This window comes from Furipterus horrens, unplaced genomic scaffold, assembly GCF_987537825.1.
Source record: "Furipterus horrens unplaced genomic scaffold, mFurHor1.1.pri manual_scaffold_8, whole genome shotgun sequence".
Taxonomy (NCBI): domain Eukaryota; kingdom Metazoa; phylum Chordata; class Mammalia; order Chiroptera; family Furipteridae; genus Furipterus; species Furipterus horrens.
Window position 1 is genome coordinate 110,670,450 of NW_028327178.1, and position 20,677 is coordinate 110,691,126.

General features: G+C 64.8%; 1 protein-coding gene across 4 annotated transcripts in view; it reads right to left on the bottom strand.

Moving 5' to 3' along the window:
- Window positions 1–436: 436 nt before the first annotated feature.
- KCNQ2 (potassium voltage-gated channel subfamily Q member 2) overlaps window positions 437–20,677 on the bottom strand; it is a 37,451-nt gene continuing 17,210 nt past the window's right edge. The window contains exons 8-17 of one of the 4 annotated variants that reach the window (XM_090286655.1): window positions 19,830–19,924; window positions 18,735–18,764; window positions 15,724–15,792; window positions 14,348–14,377; window positions 7,020–7,243; window positions 6,512–6,620; window positions 5,989–6,120; window positions 4,076–4,183; window positions 1,790–1,913; window positions 437–1,323 (exon numbers count right to left, since the gene is read on the bottom strand). In XM_090286655.1, the coding sequence (XP_090142781.1) occupies window positions 595–1,323; window positions 1,790–1,913; window positions 4,076–4,183; window positions 5,989–6,120; window positions 6,512–6,620; window positions 7,020–7,243; window positions 14,348–14,377; window positions 15,724–15,792; window positions 18,735–18,764; window positions 19,830–19,924 (1,650 nt within the window). In that variant the 3' untranslated portion in view covers window positions 437–594. The remainder of the gene's footprint in view (window positions 1,324–1,789; window positions 1,914–4,075; window positions 4,184–5,988; window positions 6,121–6,511; window positions 6,621–7,019; window positions 7,244–14,347; window positions 14,378–15,723; window positions 15,793–18,734; window positions 18,765–19,829; window positions 19,925–20,677) is intronic. The other 3 variants (XM_090286658.1, XM_090286657.1, XM_090286656.1) reach the window with 3 other exon arrangements.

The following is a 20,677-nucleotide window of genomic DNA, read 5'->3' on the forward strand; positions in this document are numbered from 1 at the left end:
GGAGGGAGGACAAGGGGTGCCCACCCCCGAGATCTCCTGTGATCGGAAAAGGCCCGAGGACCCCCTTCCAGAAGCATGCGCAGCAGGTACCCCTGCAGAGCCGAGGTCGGGAGGTCTGAGCGCTGCCGTGCTCCGTGGGGCCCCGGGGTCTCACCCCTCTTCTCCAGACCAGGGCCCTGGAGACGAGGGAGGATGGGACGATGCTGACCGGCAGCTCTCTGGCTGGCACCTGGAGGCCAGCGGGTGTCGTCCCAGCCACGCACACAGATGGGCCCTCACGGGGACAGGCCTGGCCCTCGCTGGGCACCCACAGCCTGGCCCTGCTCCCCGGCCCCACCTGCACGCTGTGCCCATGGGCGGCCCTCTGTCATCTCCCTGCCAACTGCCACCGGGGCCTCCCTCTGCAGAGTGGGCACAGCCGCCTGGCTGCCCCCATTGGAAAAGGACTTTCATCACCGCCATCGTGGAGACCGAGGAGCCCCCTGCCCGCCACTGCTCCCTGCATGGGCACCCACCACGTGCCGCCAAGAAAAGGCCCTGAGGGTCCCGGCTGGAAACCTCAAGGCTGAGAGTCAGGGAGAGACTGGTGGGGCCTCATTTCCGGGGCCCGGCCCAGCCCACGTCGCCAAAGGGGCCCTCGCCCGTGGCTGAGCGTGGCGGCGGCCCGCACGGGGTACAGAGGTCCGAGTCTGTGTCTGACTCACCCTCTGCGATGTAGGGTCTGACCTTGGCGCAGGGCGCCACGGCCGCGTAGCAGCTGGTGAGGGCGTCCAGGTTCTCCTTGGACTGGGAGATGCTGAAGCCGCTGAAGGAGCGCTCCAGCTCCTCGTGGTCCACGGACGGGATGGAGATGGACGTGTCGCTGTCCCGCAGCGCGCCCTCCAGGGGCCGGCCGGCCTGCGCATCCTCGTGCCGCAGGAACTCCGTGCTGGCCCGGTGGCCCCCGCTGTAGGCGGACAGCGAGCGCTCGTGGGCGGGCGGCGGCGGGATGCGCACTAGCGCACCGTGGTCCCCCACGGGCGAGGTGCTGTGGCCCTGGCGGGGGTGGCCCTGCTGCCATGAGGTGGAGGGCGGGCACTGGGTGGGGGGCGCGACAGGGGGCGCCGAGAAATTCTTGTGGCCGACAGAGCTGGTGGAGCGGATGAGCTTGACGATGCACCCGCTGCGGTCCCCGTGCTCCCGGCTGTCCTCGGGGCTGTGGTAGGGCGGAGCCGGCTCAGGCTCCTTGGCCCCGAAGTACGCCTCCGTCTCCGAGGGCGGGATCCCCATGCGCTGCGTGTAGATGCTGACCAGGAAGTCCAGCTTCTTCTCCATGGACAGGACCTGTGAGAGGGGCTGCTGGGCAGGCTGCTCCCTGCCTCTGACCCCACCTGTCACTGCAGGTGGCTCCAGGTTTCAGAGCGCAGGACCCGCTGTGAAGTCTGGCTGCCTGGCCCCCCACCACGGGCCCAGCCCTTCAAGCAATCACCACAGGGGGATGGCACTGGCCTCTCCTCCCTCGGCCCCAGAAGCCAAGCCGAGTGGGAGTCCCTGTGTGTGGATCCTGAGGACTCGCTCCCAGGACAGGGCAGTGGGGACGAGGCCCCAGGTGTGACAGAGACCACCTGCAGGGCCCCAGTCTGGGGGTGCCTCCATGGCAAGGGAGGGGGCAGAAATGGAGCTCCTAGCCCTGAAGGTTTGTGGCCACAGAAAGGAAGTGCCCCAGGCCGGGGAGGGCTCAGGAGATGTGATGGGCCCCATGTTCCTGGGAGCTCAAAGACCCCTCCCACAGCACCCCAGCCTCTCCCACCTGCTTCTCCACCTTGCCCAGCCGGCCCATCATGCTGGGGTCCTCAGGCAGCTCCGCCTCGGCCGGGCCCTTGGTGCGGTCCTTGTCTGTCATCGCCGGGCCCCGGCCCACGATCTGGTCCACTCTGCGGGGAAGAGGCCCCCGGGCACGAGTTCGGGAGGGTGTGGAGACCTGTGGCCCCTCCTCTGGGCCAGGCCCCAGCCCCAGGTCCAGGCCCAGGCCTTGCCCAGAGCTGACTTGGAGACAGCAGGTGCCGGGACAGGTGCGTTCCAGGCACCTGTCCTCACCTGGTCCTGGACCCTCGGGGTCCGCTCCCTGTCCACCCCGTTCCAGTGGGCCGGCACATTAGTGAGGGTGCACATGAAGGTATTGGGACCATTCACCCCTCAGCTCTGCTCCCCCAGCCCCGCCCCACCCGAGCTTCCCTCCTTCATCATGTGCCAGGAGCCCTCTGCCCAGCGGTCTGGTGGGGACAGAGTTAATTGTAGCGGGAACAACAGAAGCAGGGAGGCAGGAACAATGAATTGGGGCTCCATGCACCAGGACAGGGAGCGGGGGACACAGACCAGCACGGAAACTGCCCACATACAACCAAAGAGGGACAGAGGAGCCACCACCAAACAGAGAGTGCCTGTGTGTGTTTGCATGTGTGCACATGTGTACAGTGCATGTGTTGTGTGCACAGTTGTGCACACATGTGCCCGCATTTGTATATGGTGTGCATACATGTGTGTGCGTGTTGTGTGCGATGTGTGTATGCTTGGTGTGTGTGCGCATGTGTGCAGGGTGCAGGATGCAGCTGAGCTGACCTCAGCGAAGCCCTAGGCCATGGGTGCCAGCGAGCGGAGAAGGAAGCTTCCTCCGGGGACAAGGCTTCTGTTTGACCAGCAAGGTGCCCACGGCCCCTGCCGCGCAGGACGGGCTTGGGAGGCTGCGGAAGCGTGCGTGTGTGGACGCTCCCTCAGGATTGGGAGCCGGGCTGTCTGCAAGCTGTGGGGGCGGCTTTTGCGAACCTGCCAGGTGCCACTGAGCGGAGCAGGGACCCAGGCGGAGGCCCCGCTTTGCCTCTGGCCAGAAGCCCCCAGCACAAAGCCCACTTCTCACGTTTGGGGTGCAGGGGCCACCAAGCAGGCCAGGGTCACATCTGGGCTTCCTTCCTGACTACAGGGCCACCTGCCTGTCTGATGGGGGGACTTGGGGTGCTTTTCCTTTCTGTTACAGGAAGCAGAAGAGGGGTTCAGGCTCATGTCAGCCACAGGGCAGCCTCTTCATGCTCCACTGGGCCTCATGCTGGATTCATGCACCAAAGGGCCAGGGGGTGGGGGCGGGGAACAGCGGGGGACCCTCAGACTCCAAGCAGATGCCAGTGGGAAACGGACAGGAGGAGGGGCTCTCGATGGCTCCGTGCGTCCACCCAGTCCGGGCACAGCTGCTCAGCGCCTTCACCCCGCCACATGACAGGCTGCCCGCCTGGCTGGTCCCCTGGGAGCCACGGCAAGCGCTCGGCCTGCCGCTGCTCCCGCTGGGGCTGGAGGGGGTCCTCCAGGGAGCCTGTGCCACCCCCTGTGGGCTCGGGCCGAGGGGTCAGGCTTCACCCCCACGTGCCACGACTGTCCTTCCAACCCCTTCTCTGCGTGACTGTGTGTCCTTTGTCTGAGGGGGCCGGCTCCGCCCCCTGCAGCAGTGCCCAGGAGGATGGCTCGCGATGGGGGGACATGGCCAAGCAGGGGACCCAGAAGTTACTGTCTGGGTGGCCCTGGGTCAGGCCTGTTCCCCGGGAACACTGGGTAGAGGTGCCTGAGATGCTGACCCTCGGCCTCCAGATGCCCCTGAGCCCCTCTGCTCCCGAGCTGCCAGCACAGCCGGGTGCCTCTGTCCTCGACCTCACATCCCTCCTCCCGGGACTCCACTCTCCCTGGGCCACCAGGCTTGCCTGACGTCCGGATTTGTCACCGAAGAGCCCGCTTGCGGGCAGGTGCAAGGGTCTGAGTCAGTCCTGAGGTCTGAGGGTGAGGACACTGCAGCCCTGGTGCCCTGAAGGTCCTCCCTGCTCTCTGGACGCCCCCAGTCCTTGCAGCGCTGGCCTCGGCCTCTGCCCAGGGAGCCCCACCCCGGGAGGGCCTCACACAGGGTGTCCTTGGAAAGCCTCCCAGGGCCCTGCCGCAGCCGCCGGGCCCCGGGCTGGCCTGTGTCGTGGGAAGTGCAGCGTGGGCCTGCCGTCATGTGGCCTGGGCGAAGGGGGCTGGCTGTTCCTCAGACACAGGCGGGAGGGGTCGGCGTCCTGACCTAGGTGAGTACGGGGGCGACTCTCTCGGAGGCGCCGTGGGTCCTTTGGTGGGATACTTCTTGTGCCGGGGAGTTGAAGGGGGTGGGGGGCCCACAATCATATCTATCCTGGCGAGTAAACAAGAAAAGAGACACCAGCAAACGCATCGTGAAGCACCACGAGGGGGTGGCTGGGGACTTGCAGAGACAGAAGGAACGACCCAGCCGGAAGCGACAGAGTGACACTTCTCACAATGGTGGCCACGCGCCACAACGCGGTGGGCGCTGCCCCACAGCCGCGCCCAGCCTACCCGGAGAACACGCACACGCAGGTCTGCCAGCCAGTGACAGATGCCGGTCCTGGGGGGGCGCGCTGGGTGTTCCCGAAGGGAAGGAGGGGAAGGGCAAGTTTAGGGCAGAGTCTGGCGAGCGCCAAGCTACAGCGATCTCTGCGAGGCAGGCCCAGCAGGCAGCTGTCCTCGCACACACGCACACACGTGTGCACACACACACACTGCACACGCGCTCACAGTCCGCTTATGTACACACGCACACTCATGCATCTACTCACATGTTGTCAGCACATGTGTGCTCACACACATGCACACAAGTGTGCATGCACATATCTGCTCACACACAGACAGACTCACATTCATAGGCACACTCACACAATCTGCTCACTCAGTTGTATGCATGCTCACACATGTTGCTCACATGCATCTGCACCTTGCATGTTTGTGCACACTTGCACACCTGATGTGTTTGCTTTCACACACTTTCACGTTTCCTCCAGGCACAACTGCACACACACTTGCTCACGCATGGTACAGGCCTGGCTGATGCTCTGGGAGGACACTGCACTCAGGCGGGGAAAGGTGTCACTCCCTGACCCTGCCCAATAGGAGCAGCTCAAGGCCCAGGGAGACCCCCTCCCCTGGCATCTGGAGCAGGACGGGGGAGGTGCCCCAAGGCAGGGGACGCTGACCTCACTCCGCCCAGGGGCTGGGAGCTGGGCTGCACCCCCAGGGCTGTCCCCTAACTTCCCAGACCCGCCCACAGCCCAGGCTTCTAGTCCTTATTGGAGGGGCCGCAGGTGGGAAGGGACTCTGACGGGCAAGAGCATGTGACCCACCGCAGAAGAGACCCATGACAACTGCCATGTAGCCTGCTCGCAAACACATGTGTGTGCATAGCTTGTTTATACATGTGGAGAGTGGGTATCTATGAGCACACATGTACTTGATGCATATGTGTGTGTGTGGACACCAAGCTAAGAGCATGCTGGTGTGCCGGCACACGTATACACTGGGGCGGACATGGGTCTGTGTGTGCCCCAGGCCCTTGCTTGTGTCTGCATATATGCATTTACATGTGGTTTCTGGGGTGAGCAAGCCAGTCCTCACACAAGTGGCCTGGAGACAGCAGTGTGTGCCCTGTGACCACCACGGCACGAACGTGCCCCCAGCCCCGCCCCTGCCCAGGAGGTGGGGGCAGCCATGAGGTCGGAGGACCTGGCAGAGGAGGTGCTGAGGCGCCTGACTGAGCGCCCACACTCCTCCTCCCAATGGAACTACTCTGTTCCCGACATGCACACACACATGACACACGGCGTACAGGGCACATCACAGGGGCACACATGTGCATGTGAGTGTGTGCACGCGCACACAGAGACCTATGCACTGCACTCGCACACTTGCATGTTCATGTGTGTGTGTGCACAATACATGTGTGAGTATGCACACACACATTGCAGAGTGGGGGGCGGGGGGGAGGGAGAGACCTCAGAGGTGTTCAAAACAGACAACAGAAAGCCCGTGTGACACCGAGAGGGACGGCTGGGAGGTGGCCCGGGCAGGGCTGGCCACCACGCCCCCACAGCCGCGCCCGCCGCCCCGCCCGCCCGCAGCATGTCCGCACTGGCCCAGGGCTCTTGCCTGGACTGCAGGTTCTTGATGCGGGACAGCATGTCCAGGTGGCCGGCCGAGTACTGCTCAATCACGTCCATCACGTCATAGGGCCGCAGGCTCTCCTTGAACTTCCGCTTGGACACCAGGAACCTCATGACACTGGGGGGCGGGCAGGGGCCGTGAGCCCCCGGCAGAGACCGCCACGGCCACACTCCAAGCAGGGCCAGCCCAGCGTCCACCTGCCTGGCCCCCCAGCGTCTCTGAGAATGTGCTCTGGACAACCTGTCCCCATCGCCTGGGCCGCCCACCCTCCAAACACACTGGCTGTCCGTCTGTGGGCACAGCCACGTGGACAGATGCCGTCCTCCCGCCGCCCGCGAACTGCCTGGGTGACAGGCAGGTGCACCCTCTGACATGAGGTGAGCCACAAGGAGCTGGGAGCCAGGGGCGTCAGCCCCAAGGTGTCCCCCAGAGCGCGTGCCCTCATACCAGGGACAGAGTGACCACGCCCCTTTCTGGGCTCCATGAGGGGGACGCCCGGGTCACTCACCACACGGCCCGGATGCTGACTTTGAGGCCCGGGGTCAGGTCCTCGGTCACAAACTCGCAGTTACAGCTCTTGTTGTCGTCCACGATGTCCTCCCCGGGGAGACTTGCTTCTGGGTGGAAGGGGACACAGTCCGTGAGGGGATAGAGGGGACGCGTCTGCACCCAGTCACAAGGGAACATCACTTGGCATGAGGCAGAACGGAGCTCTGGCCCACGAGCACCGTGGAAGAGCCAGGAAACACACGTGAACAAAGCCAGACACCAAAGCACAGGTGCCGTGCGGCCCCCCTGTGTGGCGTAGGCCTGGGCCTGGGGGACTGCTGATGGAGGCTCTGTGGGGGGCATGGACCGTCCTGGGGCCTCCTAGTGAAGGGGCCGAGGGCCCCCGAAAGGTGCACTTCAAAACGGAAACTTCGGTGACCTTAATTTCACCCCAATCAAAGACGAAAGGGTTAGAGTGGGAGCTGCACCCGGGAGGCGTGAACCCTGGTTGCGGACAGCCGACCCACCTTCTGAGTTCTGCCGGGAGGCGGCGCCCTTGACCCGGAAGGCCTGCCGTGCACGGCTGCGGTCCCCGAAGCTCCAGCTCTTGGGCACCTTGCTCGGACTGTCCTCCAGGCTCTGGTCGGCGCTGGGCGACCGCCTGACTGGCGGGGCCTGCGGGGACCCCTTCCCCTTGGCAGCCACACCTCGGGGGCTGGAGAAGACACGGTCTTTCAAACTGACCTTCTGACTGCTCCCAGGACAGACAGACACACACACACACACAGAAAGACAGCAGGAGAAGTCACTCTGGACAGAACCCTCACGTCCGTCATCCGCTCTCGGCTGATGCCATCTCCCGTGGAAGGGAGAGAGATGCAGACTCAGCCCCCGAGAAACACTGCCGGGGAGGGGGGGCGGGCAGCTGTGGGGGCTGGAGCCCAGGCAGGAGGGAGGTGCTGTGGGCGGTCAGCTCCACCAGGGGTCCTGGCCGGTGCATGGCCCGGCCGGGGGGTCCCTTGTGCCCACCACCAAACGGGGCCCGAGCCCTGCCCACACTGTCCAGCCAGGCCTCCCTCTCCAAGGGGACACCCACAGCAGGACAGGTCCCCCAGTGCCTAGCAGCAGCAGCTTCTCCCTGGGAACCAAGGTGGGCCCCTGGCCACCTGGCAGGTTCCCTGTCTGCCCCTCCACACCTCGTAACTGTCCCAGGGTCAGGAGGGGGAAGGTCTGACGCTGACGCCTGGGCCTTCCACAGCCCCGGGAGCCGGGTGAGGCTGCAGGACGGGAAGCGTCACTGAGGGTGGTGCCTGTCCACCGCCCCTCTGCCCAGGGACAGCGCAGGCTTTGCACCTGCCTCTAGGACGCAGCGGGAACAAGCCTCCCCGCTCCTGGAGGATGCAGTGGGTGGGCCCGGATGGGCCCTCTCTGCCGGCCACGTCGGATGGAACAGGCCTGCTGTCCTGAGCCCTGGCCCGAGGCTGCAGGGAGGGGACGGCCACTGCCTGCCAGCCACAGCCCTGCAGGGGTCCTCGGGCCTCCTTGTCCACTTATTAACCATGGAGATGTGTCCCTCTGGGCAGCAGCCAGGAGACAGGGGTTGGTCACTGCGGTCTGGGTGCAGCATCAGGCCAGGGGGCCAAGCAGCCCCTCGATTCCTCCTGCTGGGAAGTGCCCCCATGTGCCCGAGGGAGGACAGCAAAGCTCTGGGGACTGTGAACCCACTTCGGCCTCTGATCAGGGCCTCTCGCTGCCCCTGGTGGCTTGTGACAAACCAGCCCCGGGGTGGGGGCTGTGGGGAGCCACCTCACCCCCTAACGCCTGTCCCGGCACAGCTACCCTGGCTCAGCCACCTCCTTCGGCCTCCACAGGAACCCACAGCCTGGACACGCCCGTCAGGTGGCACAGAGATGACTGGCCACGGAGGGGAGGCAGCGGCACCGAGTTCGCCCAGTCTGGGTACCCCTGCTCAGGTCGGCGCCCCTCCCTGCCCCCGGGCCCCATGGATTGTCTGCACTAATTTAGGAATCTCTGTAAAACGGGGAGAAAAGTCTCTTGGGCTAATGGCCCCCAGGTGTGAGGCCCACTGTGGCGGGGGGCGGGGCAGTACCCCGGGAGCCCCTGAGTGTCCTGTGAGCACAGGACTGAGGTGTCGGCTTGCTCAAGACACTGGCCCCAAGCTCGTAACTGCCGAGCCCAGGGTGAGGCCCAGCCAGGCAGATAGGGACCAAAGGACACCCGGTGCCAGGCAACATGGGGGCCTCTAACCAAGGGGCGTCTTTTGTGATTCTGTCCCAACAAAGACCCCCAGCTGGTGCAGGGAGACCATGAGAAGTGATGACCCCGCCCAGCCAGGAGAGGTGGGACCCCGGCGGGACCAGTGGCCTGGGCAGCACAAGGGGGCCCAGGAACTGGCCCCACGAGGGTGGAGCCCGCCCTGGTCTGGCCTGGCCCCATTCCCCCCCACCAATGCAGAACAGGGTGGGTCCCTGCTGGAGGCTGCCACAGGGTGGATGCCTGGGTCCCCACAGCCACCGCGGTTCAGTGCCTGCAGACACTTGCCCCCCACCCCCAGCCATCTGGACCTGTCCTGACTCCAGACAGCCAAATGCCGGGGTCCCTCCCTCCTCTCACAAGCACAGGGCACAGCCAGTGCGTGGGCGGGGCTCGGCCAGGTGGCCCTCACGGGACAGAGTGGTTTCAAGACACCTGCCCTTCAGGTTTACGTAGGGCTGGGGGCCATGTTCAGGGGCGTCTGGGGGAGAGAGCTGAGGTCCAGATCCCCTCCCTGCCTGCCATGCCCTCAGGGCGAAATTCTAACTACAGGGGCCCAGCTGCAAACTGGGAGGGGGCGAGTGGGAGGCCCCGGCTGAACTAGGCTGCATCCTGGCTGCACAGGGCCCAGCTCAGCAGGTGGGAGCCGGCATCCGCAGAGAGCTGCTGGCCGTGACTGGACCCGGATGCCCCGGGAGAGGGGGGAGCACGAAGTGACATTTGTGAGGCTGTGCACAGCAGGCCTGGACTTACACAGCCCCTGACCCGAGGGAGCAGCCACGGCCAGAGCACCAGGGGCGCAGCTGCAGGCGGGCGGCACGGCCTCTGCCGGGCTGTGAGTCTCCCCGCAATTGCCTATGTCTGTGAACACGCAGGGAGCATGGACAGGAGGGGGCAGCCCCCTGAGCCCCTCTCAGGGCAGAAGGACTCGGATCATGCGCAGATGCAGAGGTGCAAGCATGCAGCTGCCGGGCCTGGTCCTGCGGCACGGCCCCTCCTGCCGCCCACATGCGCTGACGACAGGTGAACAGCTGCTCACACCTGGCAGAGCTGCAGCGGCCAGCTGGGAGGCGGGCGGGAGGAGATGGGGACGGGGTCAGGGGTGCAGCTGGAGCAAGCAGAAAGACACCCCCCCACCCACCAGCTGACAGACAGGGGAGGAACGGCACCCACAGTGCTGAGGGTGGGCGGCTTCTCCGCCGGCCTGTGTCCAGTCTGCCCAGAACCAGGCCTGAATGTGGCGGGGAGCCGTGGGGCTCTGGCTGCAGGTGCGTCCGGGAAGCCGGGCACACACCGGACGGGGCTGCCCGAGGCAGCGAGCCGGCGGTAAGGGGCAGCGTCCTCAGGTGCCTAGTAGAGGTGCTAGGCTGACGCCAGGAGGAAGTCTCCCCGAGCGGTTGGGCCCGGGGCCAGCGCCCTTTCTGGGTTTCCGAGCCCCCACCGGCCCTTGCTGCGTGGGCTAGAAGATCGTGGAATCGGAGGGTGCCTAGCGCTGCCCTGTGCGGGCCTCGGGCCAAGCTGCCAATCAGAATCGGGGGCCAGGGCCAGGGCGGCTTCTCCCGGCTCATCTAGAACCTCTAACAGGCAGTGTGTGGAGCGGAAGAACGTGCAGCGATGGTCGTCCGTGCCCCGCGTCCGCGGTACCTAGAGTGTCCGGGGCAGCATCCGCACAGGCCCTGGCTGCACAGTCTGCCTTTACTGGAAATGAGGAGAGCACAGTTAGTCCCCGGGCAGGCGGCGCGGGCGCGCTGCGGTGCCACGCCAGCCCCTGGGGCCGCTCTGGGCTCGGGGCCGTAAGGAGGCTGCAGGGACCCTAAGGAGTCTTCGGCCAGCCTGGGAAAGAAAATAGTGCCCTATTTTTGGAGAGAAAAAAAAAATACCTGTTTTTTCCTCCAAAAATACCTTTTCCTTCCAGAGTCAGAGCTTGGGATCACGTCTTTGAAAAGACGTATTATTTTTTGCTATGTTCATGCGAACAAAGAAATAATACGTGGGTTACGACGTGGCGAAAGGCTTGTTCCCGAGGGACAGGGTCCCAGAAAGCTCACATTTTGGGGAGGAAAATGTGCGGTTTGCTTTCACAAACCAGTCAGCAAGGTCTCGCCGGGCCCGGCCAGCTGCCCGACTGGCGGCGGGCCTCGGTCCACTCAGGAGGCGGCAGCTGCCTCCACCTGGAGGGAAGCTAAAGAGAAGGGGCTCAGGGCCCAGAGTCCGTTCACTCCAGGTCCCTGTGACTCCGCCTCCGTGAGCAGAGGAGGCCCTGTGCGGGGCGGAGGGTCTGCAGGAAACGCTCCTCCAATGGTCAGCACCCCCAGGACCTCCCGACAGCCTGGGACTTATCTCCTCACCAGGACACACGCACGTTTAAGCAGAAACGAAAGCAACAAACGAAGTCCTGCGTTTTCCTGGGGCCTCTCCCGCTCCCCCTGCCTTCGAAGCTGCTGCTCCTGGGACAGCAGTTCTCAAACCACGCGCCTGAGGAGCCCAGGTGCGCTGAGGGTCCCCGCCCCGGGAAGGGGGTCTCTCTGGGCACATGTTCACTTGAACGTCAGAGGCACCTGCTGGAGTCCAGATGCCTCTCTCCACGCAAGTGCAAAGGGCACGCCCAGGCTCCCTGGAGCCCCACACCAGCCCTCCTGGTATCGCCCTCCGAGGGGGACCCCGGGTGCCCAGCCAGCTCCCTTCCTAGGGGACCTGCCTTGTCTCTTGGGTGGAGGGCAGGACCTGCTGGAAGGCTGGGTCCCGGCGGGAGGGAGCTGGGCTGCCGCTGACGCTGCAAGGCCCGCACGTGGGCGGGTGTCCCTGTGACTCGGGCTCCCCAGGACCTGGACCCCCACTCAGGAGCTCTACCTGTTCCCAGAACCCCCTCAAATGTGGGGCAAACGTTATCTCCCAGGACACCCCCATGCCAGCCATAGGCCCATCACAGCGTGCCAGATAGCTAAAGGCGGGAACCCCCAGGCCTGCAGGGGCAGCCCCCACCTTCCAGCTTGGCCCCGGGAAAGAGGACGGTGAGGGTGGCTTCCAGCCCCTGTGAAGGGTCGTGCTGTGACCAGCACCCCGGCCAGCTCTGCTGCTGCAAACCTCCCTGCTCTGTCGCCTGCCTGGAAGCACTTCCCAGGGCCCCTTGGCCACCGCTGCCTCCGGGGACGGTTCCCACCTCTGTCCCTGCACATGGCTCCTCAGCACACAAGACAGGACCAGCTTGCTCACTGTGTTCATTTCAGTGAAAACTTAAACAGCCGCACCTGGCCAGTGGCTCTTGCATGGGGCAGCACAGCCCCTGACCCTGATGGAGCCAGGCAGGTGGGCTGCTGGCACCCCCCACCCCCGAGTACAGGGCCAGCCTCTGGGGTTTCCCTGCCACCTCAGCCAACCAGAGTGCCAGCCGTCTGCAAGCTGGGCCACCAAGCCCAGGGAACCGGGCCCTCAAGGATGAAGACACATCACACACGCACCAAGACCAGACTGGACAGACAGGCCTGTGACAGGGGGGCCCACATGGACGAGGGGCAAGCGGCGGGGGGGCAGGAGTCTCCTCCAGGGATGGGCGGGGGTGGAGCAGTCAGCAATGGGAAAGGTCAGAGGGCGGGTCAGAGACACACGCAGAGCAGCACAGGGAGACCCCTGGCTGTGCTGGCCCCCAGCTCCGACTCGGCGCACGCGGCCCTGGTCTGACGCTCCCACAGCCAAGGGGCATGCCCACCAAGAGCCAGGCCCTGGGGGGGCGGTGTCACAGGAGCTGAGCAAGGGTCTCTGCGTCCACCCGCACTTCACGGGGCAGTGTCTCCTCCCGGGCACCCCGGGACACCCACCTCCTCACGGGTACGAGTGGCAGAATGATTTCTCCCACACTGGAGGGTCCGTGGCTGCCCAGGGGAGGGAACAGCAACACCCCCTCCGTTACCTGGCTGACAGGTGTGCCTCCCGGGGGGGCAGGGCCTGGGTTCCCAGGGGAGGCTGGGCCAGGCTGGCCCCAGGGAAGCCGCGGGGTCACGGGCAGGCAGGGACACGGGACACACGGGGAGGAGACGGAGGATCAGTGAGCGGGAAGCAGGGAGCAGAGCCCGGGGGCTCCCGCGTGTCCTCACCTTGAGTCCTTCTTTCAAGGTCAGCGCCTCGTTCCCAAAGACAGAGCGACGGGAAAGGGCCCAGAAGGGCAGAGACATGATTAAAGGCGCTTGGGGGGGGGGGGGATTTGCAGATTGGGGGAGGGGAGGGCAGGAGAGGAGAGAGAGAGAGAGAGAGGCTGAGACCAGAGTTGCTGGGAGGAGAGGAAAGCCGGGACCATGAGCCTACGGAGCCGCGTCAGGCCTCAGGGGCCTCGGACAGACAGATGGACGGATGGGCGGGTGGGCCGGACAGCAAGCAAGGCACAGAGGCCACCCGGTCATCCACAGGGAATCCAGCTGCAGCCCTGGCCACTGGGGTTCCGTGGACTGAGTGCCAGCCTATGAGCCACAGGGTCGCCAGTTTGATTCCCGGTCAGGACACAGGCCTGGGTTTTGGGCCCGGTCCCCAGTTGGGGGCACACGAGAGGCAGCCACACATGGATGTTTCTCTCCCTCTCTTTCTCCCTCCCTCCCTTCCCCTTGCTCTAAAAACAAATAAAATCTTTTAAAAGAACTAAAAAAAAAAAAAAAGGATCAGTAAAAACAAGAGATAGTTTAAAAATAAATAACTAAGCCAACTCCGGTCCAATGTCCGTTTTCTCAGCCTCTGCGAGGGGCCCCTTCACTGCTGATTTTTCGGACCGTTCAGGGCAGAAGCACCGCCCAGCTTTGCAGTTCTGGGCACAGCGGTCTCTCCCTTCTGGGGGACGCGGGGCGGGGAGTGCGCCCTCCTCCGGCTCTGGCAGTGGGAGCGGGTGGTCTCAGCCCAACTCCACCTCCCCCACCTGAGCAGCCAGCCAGGAGTGAGCGGAGCTGCCTCTGGTTCAGGAGGGGCCCCAGCGCGCGGGGTGGGGCGTGGGAGGGCGACGTCTCTGGCCCATGATCGGGGGGACTGGCCTCCCTCTGTAGTGTGTGGACAGGGTGCTGGGGGACCCCAGAGAACGCAGCACGGGGGCACCCCGCCAGGCTGCCGTTGATCAGACATGACGCGGTGGCGCAGCCTGGATTTTCTCTTTAACACCAGCAAGAGCGGGCACCAGCCCTCCCCGCCTGTAGCAGAGACACCCGCCTCGTCCCTCCTGGGGCTTCCTGCCCGCCTGCCTGCTGCAGGTCAGAGAGGCAGGGACCTGTAGGCGCCCGGGAAGACAGAAGGCCCTGCGCCACAAAAGGAACCGTGCTACTAGCCCCAGAAACCTTAAACCATCCGGGATCTGCCCTCTGGCAGTGAGGACCTGTCCTCGGAGCAGCCCTGCTGTACCGCCTGCCCCAACCCCCAGCACTGGCCCTGCCGGGTTCTCACCCCAGAGTGGTGGGGCCCGCAGTCCCAGGGAAACACAGGAAGCAGACTCAGGGACCCACATCGACACCGGTCATTAGCGCTGGCAGGGTTCCATCACAGCCCCACACGGTACTCCCATGGGCCCCCCAGTGGCGATGTGCATGCAGATGTGGGGGCGGGGGGCACTGACCTGGGGGACGGCTCCGGCTGCGGCTCCTTCCTTGAAACAGAAGCAACAAGACGGTCAGGGCTGACCCCGCCGGCGCATCCCACCCTGGGACCAGTGGGCCGCCCTTTCACCCAGCACATCCCCACCCCGGCCTGTCCCACCCTCAGCCCAGGGACCCTGCACCCCCAAGGAGGCAGGTCCTGGAGGAAAGAGGAGCTCCAGCCATTTCAGCTGGGCTCCCATGTCTCTCCTGGAGCCCCATCTCCATGCCAGCCTCTGCCCTCAGGGATGACAGAACCCACCAGTCATGGAGTCTCTCCCATGACGTCCCGCCCCACAAGCGGCCCTGTCCCCAGAGCCCACTTTTCCCCAGTGGCTCTCCCAATCCACTGTCCTTCGCAGTCCAGACAGCTGACACCCCACCTCTGCGAGGCTGGTGTCTCTGCTCAGCAATTCCTCCCTGGATTCTGGATTCGCTACTCCTTCCCGCATTTTCCACCAGCAGCAGGAGAAACCAGGCCACACCGCCCCCACCCAGCCGGGCCCCAGTGGGTCCACAAAGGTGCTTCCAGACACCCCCTCGGCACCCTGGGGCTCCGCGAACGGCCTCCTTCCCGTCCGTCAGTCTGTCCAGCAACGTACTGGGAACAGTCGTCTTTCCTGTCCCCATTCCCAGCAGCACTTCCCTTGAACAACTCAGGTTCTTCATAGTCCCCACAAACCACCCACTGCCTGTCACCCGGGGCCAGGGCCACTTCCGCACGGTCCGGCAACTGTCACCGCAGTGCCCCGTTTCCCACATGGGGACCTGTGATTCCTGTCTCTGCCTTGATCAAGGATCACACACTGGGGGCTCAAACCACAGAAACCATTCCAGAGGCCAGGCGACCACACTGGGGAGCTGGAGCCCCCGCTCCTCGGAGGCTGCAGGGGCCAGTCCTTTCACGCCTGGTAGATCCAGGCACCCCTGGGCTGGTGGCCACTTCACCTGATCCCCACCTTCATCCCCTGACCGTCTCTGAGTTCTCTAACAAGGACGCTTGTAATTGGATTTAGGTCGATCCAGAGCAGCCTCATGCTGAGACCCTTCACTTAATCACATAGGCAAAGGCTTTTCCAAAATAAGGGGGCGCTCACGGGCTCCTGGCCACGGACATGTCTCTGCGGGGGCAGCACTGACCCTCTCAGCTGCTCTGCCCACTCCGAGCTCTTGATACAGGAGCCACCCTCCTCGGCACCCCCACTCCACCCTGTGCCAAGCACTTGGGTGTCACCAGGTCCCGTGGCCCCCGTGCCGGGGTGTCCTGCCTCTGCTCTGTGCCCGTGGGCAGCAGGGCCCCCTAGAATGGTGGACACCCCCCCCCATTGCCCATGCCACCACCAGCCCCTCTGCTGACCTGAACGTGAGGCCGGATTTACTCTTGAGGTTCCGCAGCAGCTCCAGCTGGTTGAGCGGTGGGATCAGTCTGCAGGCAGGAGAGGCCGATGAGCCCCCGCCAGCCAGAGCCTGGGGACACCTCGCCCCTCACCAGCATCCACCCCACGCAGGGAGCCCGGGGGACAGGGGCTGGGGCCTGTCCCTGGCAGAAAGAGAAGAGGTCTGGGGCAGGCAACCCAGGGTCCTGGGAGACGGTCTCCAGCTGCACCTCTCCGGGGGCCTCGCCCTGGAAGTGGCCAGTGGCCAGACCCCACGGCCAGGGCGGGGGCAGAGCCCAGCCGTTACTCACAGAGGCCCCAGCCACTGACCGCGCGGAGCAGGTGGAGCAGGTGGGGGGCTTGGCCCCTCGTCCCCTCTCCATTCCCTGAGTGCCCCAGGGCAGGCACAGTTGCAACACAGGACCCGGCAGATTCAGGCTCCCGGGCCCCTCTCTGCAGAGCCGGGAGAGGCTCAGGGTGCAGAGAAGCCCTGCTGGGGAGCCCCGGGACCCTGGGAGCTGAGCCCCCACTCCCCAGACCCAGCCACAGCCTGTGGGCTGCCCCGACCTGCCGGCCACCGGGCAGGCCCAGACAGCACCTCCATGTCGACTGAGCAGAGCTGAGGCCCGGCCTCCACACAGGGCAGGGGTCTGCTGACCAGGAGGCTCCCACCTCCCTGCCCCCTCCCTCCTGACCCAGCCACCCCCCACTATGACCCCTCCCAGCCTCCGTCCTCTTGACTCTGGGGGCCCCTGACCCGCCCGGGGGCTGTCTGTCTCACCCTGGCCCCTCCGCGCTGTCCCCTCTGGACTGCCCCACCCCAGGACTCAGCCCCACGCCTGCCGGGATCCTTCTGCCCTTCTGCCTCCAGGCCAGGCTGGAGCCCCCCTCACCTGGACGCCCACCACCCTCAGCGTGACAGGTCCCTGTCACGTTCATGCTCAAACACTCAGTGGCTCCAAAATAGAAAGATTGTGGAATCCACGTGACCCTGACATTGGCCGCAGCCTCTGGCTTTGCCCTGGCCCCTCCCCGTCCCTGCAGCCTGGCCAGTCACTGTCCCCTCTGCAGGCCTGGCACAGCCAAGCCAGGGCATGCTGGGGAAGGGTTGTCCTGTGAGCTCTCCCTGCCCCCACCCAGGGCTATCTGCTGTCCTCGTGGGTCACACTAAGCAGGAGACTGGGCAGTCAGGGTGCTCAGCTGTGGGCCCAGCAGAGTCCCCAGCACAGGACCCGGGAGCACAGAGCCCTCGACACACACCCACTGGAGACCCCAGGATGGCCCCCCACACGCAGGTCCAAGGTTAGAGATATGCAGGTGGGACGCCATGCCCTGGACACGCAGCAGCAGGGGCAGAACATGGGCTGGGGCAGCAATGAGCAGGCACCACATGTGGAACCACCCATCACACGCAGGACCACGCACACATACAGGGCCACATACACGCACAGGGCCACACACCACACCTAGGACCATGCACCACACACGGGACCATGTACCACACGTAGGACCATGCACCACACACGGGACCACGAACCACGCATGGGACCACATACATGTGGGACCATGTACCACACACGGGGCCATGCACCACGCGCAGGGCCACACACCACACGTGGGACCATGTACAACACATGGGACCATGCACCACACACAGAGCCACACCACACATAGGGCCACACACACACAGGGCCTCCCACATGTGCAAGGCCACATACCACACGCAGGGCCACACCATATGCAGGGCCACACGCCACACGCGGGACCATGCACACACAGTCTGTCACCTCCGAGGGTGGGAGGGCGGCAGGATGAGGGTGCAGTGTGCTGGGAGGAGTGGGGGGTGCATCAGGAGCACCCCAGCACAGAGCCACAGCCAGTCTTCTTGGGGACCCCCAGGCCCAGGACTGGGAAGGGGCACCTCTGCAGGTCATGGGGCACCTGGACTGGCTGGAGAAGGTGAACTCAGGATACCCCCCAGGTCGAGGAGCCTGTCGGGCTTGAAGCAGGGTCTCCCCAGGAGTCCCAGGGCAGCAGATGGGGGTCCCCGCTAACATCACCACCTTCCCCTCCGTGGGGCCTGAGGTCCCATGCCACGTGGGGGTGCCTGTGTTGCTCCGCCCAGCCCTCTGTGGAGCCTGGCCCTGACTGCCCAGTTCTGCACCCTCCTCCCCTCTGGGGCTGGCAGGTGGACTCCCTAACACAGCTCCACGCTCCACGCCACAGAAGGATGTGACCCCTGGAGGTGGCAGGGGAGAGCATCTGCCCCAGACCCCAGCTCTGTCCACACGGCGAGAGCAGCCCCTCGCTCTGCAGGGCTGTGGGTGGGGACTGTGCCGGGTGCCCACCCACTCCACAGAGAAGGGAGGGACACTGTGTGGGGTGAAATTCCCTGCAGCAACTCAGCACCCCCCAATCTGGGCCAAGGACCCCGTTTCTTCCCTTTAGGCAGGAGAGAGCCCTGTGCAGATGGAGGGACTGACCACAGGCCACTCTCCCCTCAGGGTCTGGGTCTCCCCTCGCTGGAGTGAGCCCACTGGGAGCCCCACACAGGCTCAGAGGCCCCATGTGCAGGGTGGACTACCTGCCGGGAGCGGGGCCCACTGCGGTGTCCCTGAGCTGGGACATGGAAGCCCCCAGCTCCACCACCTCTGCCTGGGCAATGCAGGGCCCCTGGGGTGAGGGTGGAGGCACCAGGGAGCGACCCCAGCCACAGAGACAAGGCAGGAAGCAGGACAAGGACCAGGAGACAACCTGGGACAGAGGGACCGAGCATGAGAAAGCGCCTGAGGCGGGGCAGGGCGCAGTCCAGAGGAACCGAGGGAGGTGGGGGAGGTGTGCTTCAGGCAGGGACAGACGGGCCGGAGGTGGGGGCCGGGGCAGGGGCAGGGCCTAGGCGGGCGGCCCCCCGCTCTGGGCACCGGGGCGGCCCCCCAGCAGCCCCACACAGAGCACAGACCACACCACACGCCTCGTCTCATGCATTTCCTACCTGGAAGCCCCGTAGGTTTGAGCTTGAGAGCTTTCAAGTGTGTTCACACGCACACAAGGGGAAGGACGGAAATTTAAAAAGAACGGGATAAGAAAATGAAAACGAAAGAAGGAGCCGAGGAGAAGTGGGGGAACAACAGAACAGAGAACGTTAGCATGAGCTCCACCTGCCTCCGCAGGAGGCGGGGCGCAGGGCGGTGCACCCCACGGGTGGCAGAGCGCTCCGGGTGGACGCGGGGTGGGGGCAGCTCCCTCTTCCTGGGTGACAGATCCCCTCTGGCGCCAACGGCAGGTGGGGACAGCCTCCGGCCTGCCGGGCCATCCCTGATTTCAGGACCCTACGCAGGTGAGGACTCCAGGGGTGGAAACACCCAGGGACGGGGGTGGCAGGAAGCCCGAGGGCTCAGGTTCACCCCTCTGGGTGGACGGTAGGGCGGCGCCCACCCACCGAGGCACCAGGCCCACATGGACACCAGGCGGTCCCCAGACCTCCATCTAAGCAAGCGTCAGGCACAGATACTGGGGTGGCCATGCTTGTCGGGGCTGCCAGCTGCTCTTGCCTGGGAAGCACTTGGCCTGCTGACCCCATGGCCCCCTGGGCGTACTGGCTCCTCCGCCACCTGCACCCAGATGGGGCTTCCCGCCCCCTCGCCCGCCCAAGGCCGCCTGGAACCCCAGGGTACGTGGGTCTCCTGGTCCTAGAGCCTCGCTGTGGTCTGGGGTCGCCCTCCTTTTCCGTGCAGAGACCCTGGTCTTCTAAAGTGTGTGTACGGCCGCCCCAAGGGCCACTGTACCCAGGGCGTGTGCCTGAGCTCTCGGGGGAGGGGGTCCCCACAGTGCCCATGGCACCGAGCACCTGGCGAGGGGGCTGAGTGGGGTGATGGAGGTGAAAATAAAAGCCGCGAGTGATGGAACAAAGCAAAATCAACAGCGAAATAAACCACACACGGAACTCCGTTTTGAAAAGTACATACATTTTAAAGAAAAAAAAAAAAACAGAAATCAATCAAAATAATGAACAACAAAAAGCGGGGTATCAGAACCAATGGGAGATGGCAGGCGGCCGGGCGGCGGCCGGGCGGCGGCGCGGCGGTACCTGTACATGGGCACAGCGACCGTGCGCTCGTAGTACTGCCAGGTGGAGTGCAGGTCTGTGCGCGACAGGTTGGTGGCGTAGAACCTCCAGGCGGACTGCGGGGGAGACAGGCGGTCAGCCCCGGGGCAGGCGGGCCCTCCCCCATCCCGGGGCCCCCTCGGGGGTCCCCGCCCCCTCAGGCCTCAGTGTACCCTCTGTAGATGGAACCACGTGATCGTCACCTTGCCTGGTGGGGGCTGGCAGTGGGGCAGGTGGAGCCCAGCTGCCTTTCCTCGTCCGTCTTCCCTGACACCCCCTAGGCCTGAGGGGATATGCCCGTCTGTGCAAACTCAGGAGCTGGGGATGGGGGACGCAGGCCTCCGTCCTCCAAGCATGACGGCCCCCAGCGTGGGGTCCTGGCCTGCCAGTTAGGCCGTCCTCAGCCTGGCCCGGACCCCTGTCCCCCACTTTTGTACGTGTCATGGAATTACACTGAAGTCCCCATTTTAAACACTTTCCAGCGTACACTCCTGTGTCAGTTAGCACATTCCCGTTGCTGCGTAAGCCTCGCCACTCCCTGGTCCCCATTGCCACCCCAAGAATGAACCACCCCAGCCCCATCAGCAGTACCCCCCATGTCCCCTCAGGCCCGGGCACCCCCAAGCTGCACAGTCCCCCTGGGTTTCCTTCTAAGGGACCCATAACGTGTGGCCTTTGGTGCTGGCTTCTCTCACGGGGTGCGCGTTCGAAGCCCATCCGTGCGCCTCCTTCTTTTTAAGACTGAACATGATTCTGTTTGAGGGGCAACTCCACGTTCTGTTCATCCACCTTCGGAATCATATGGGAAAAATGAGTTTCAAACCAAAAAG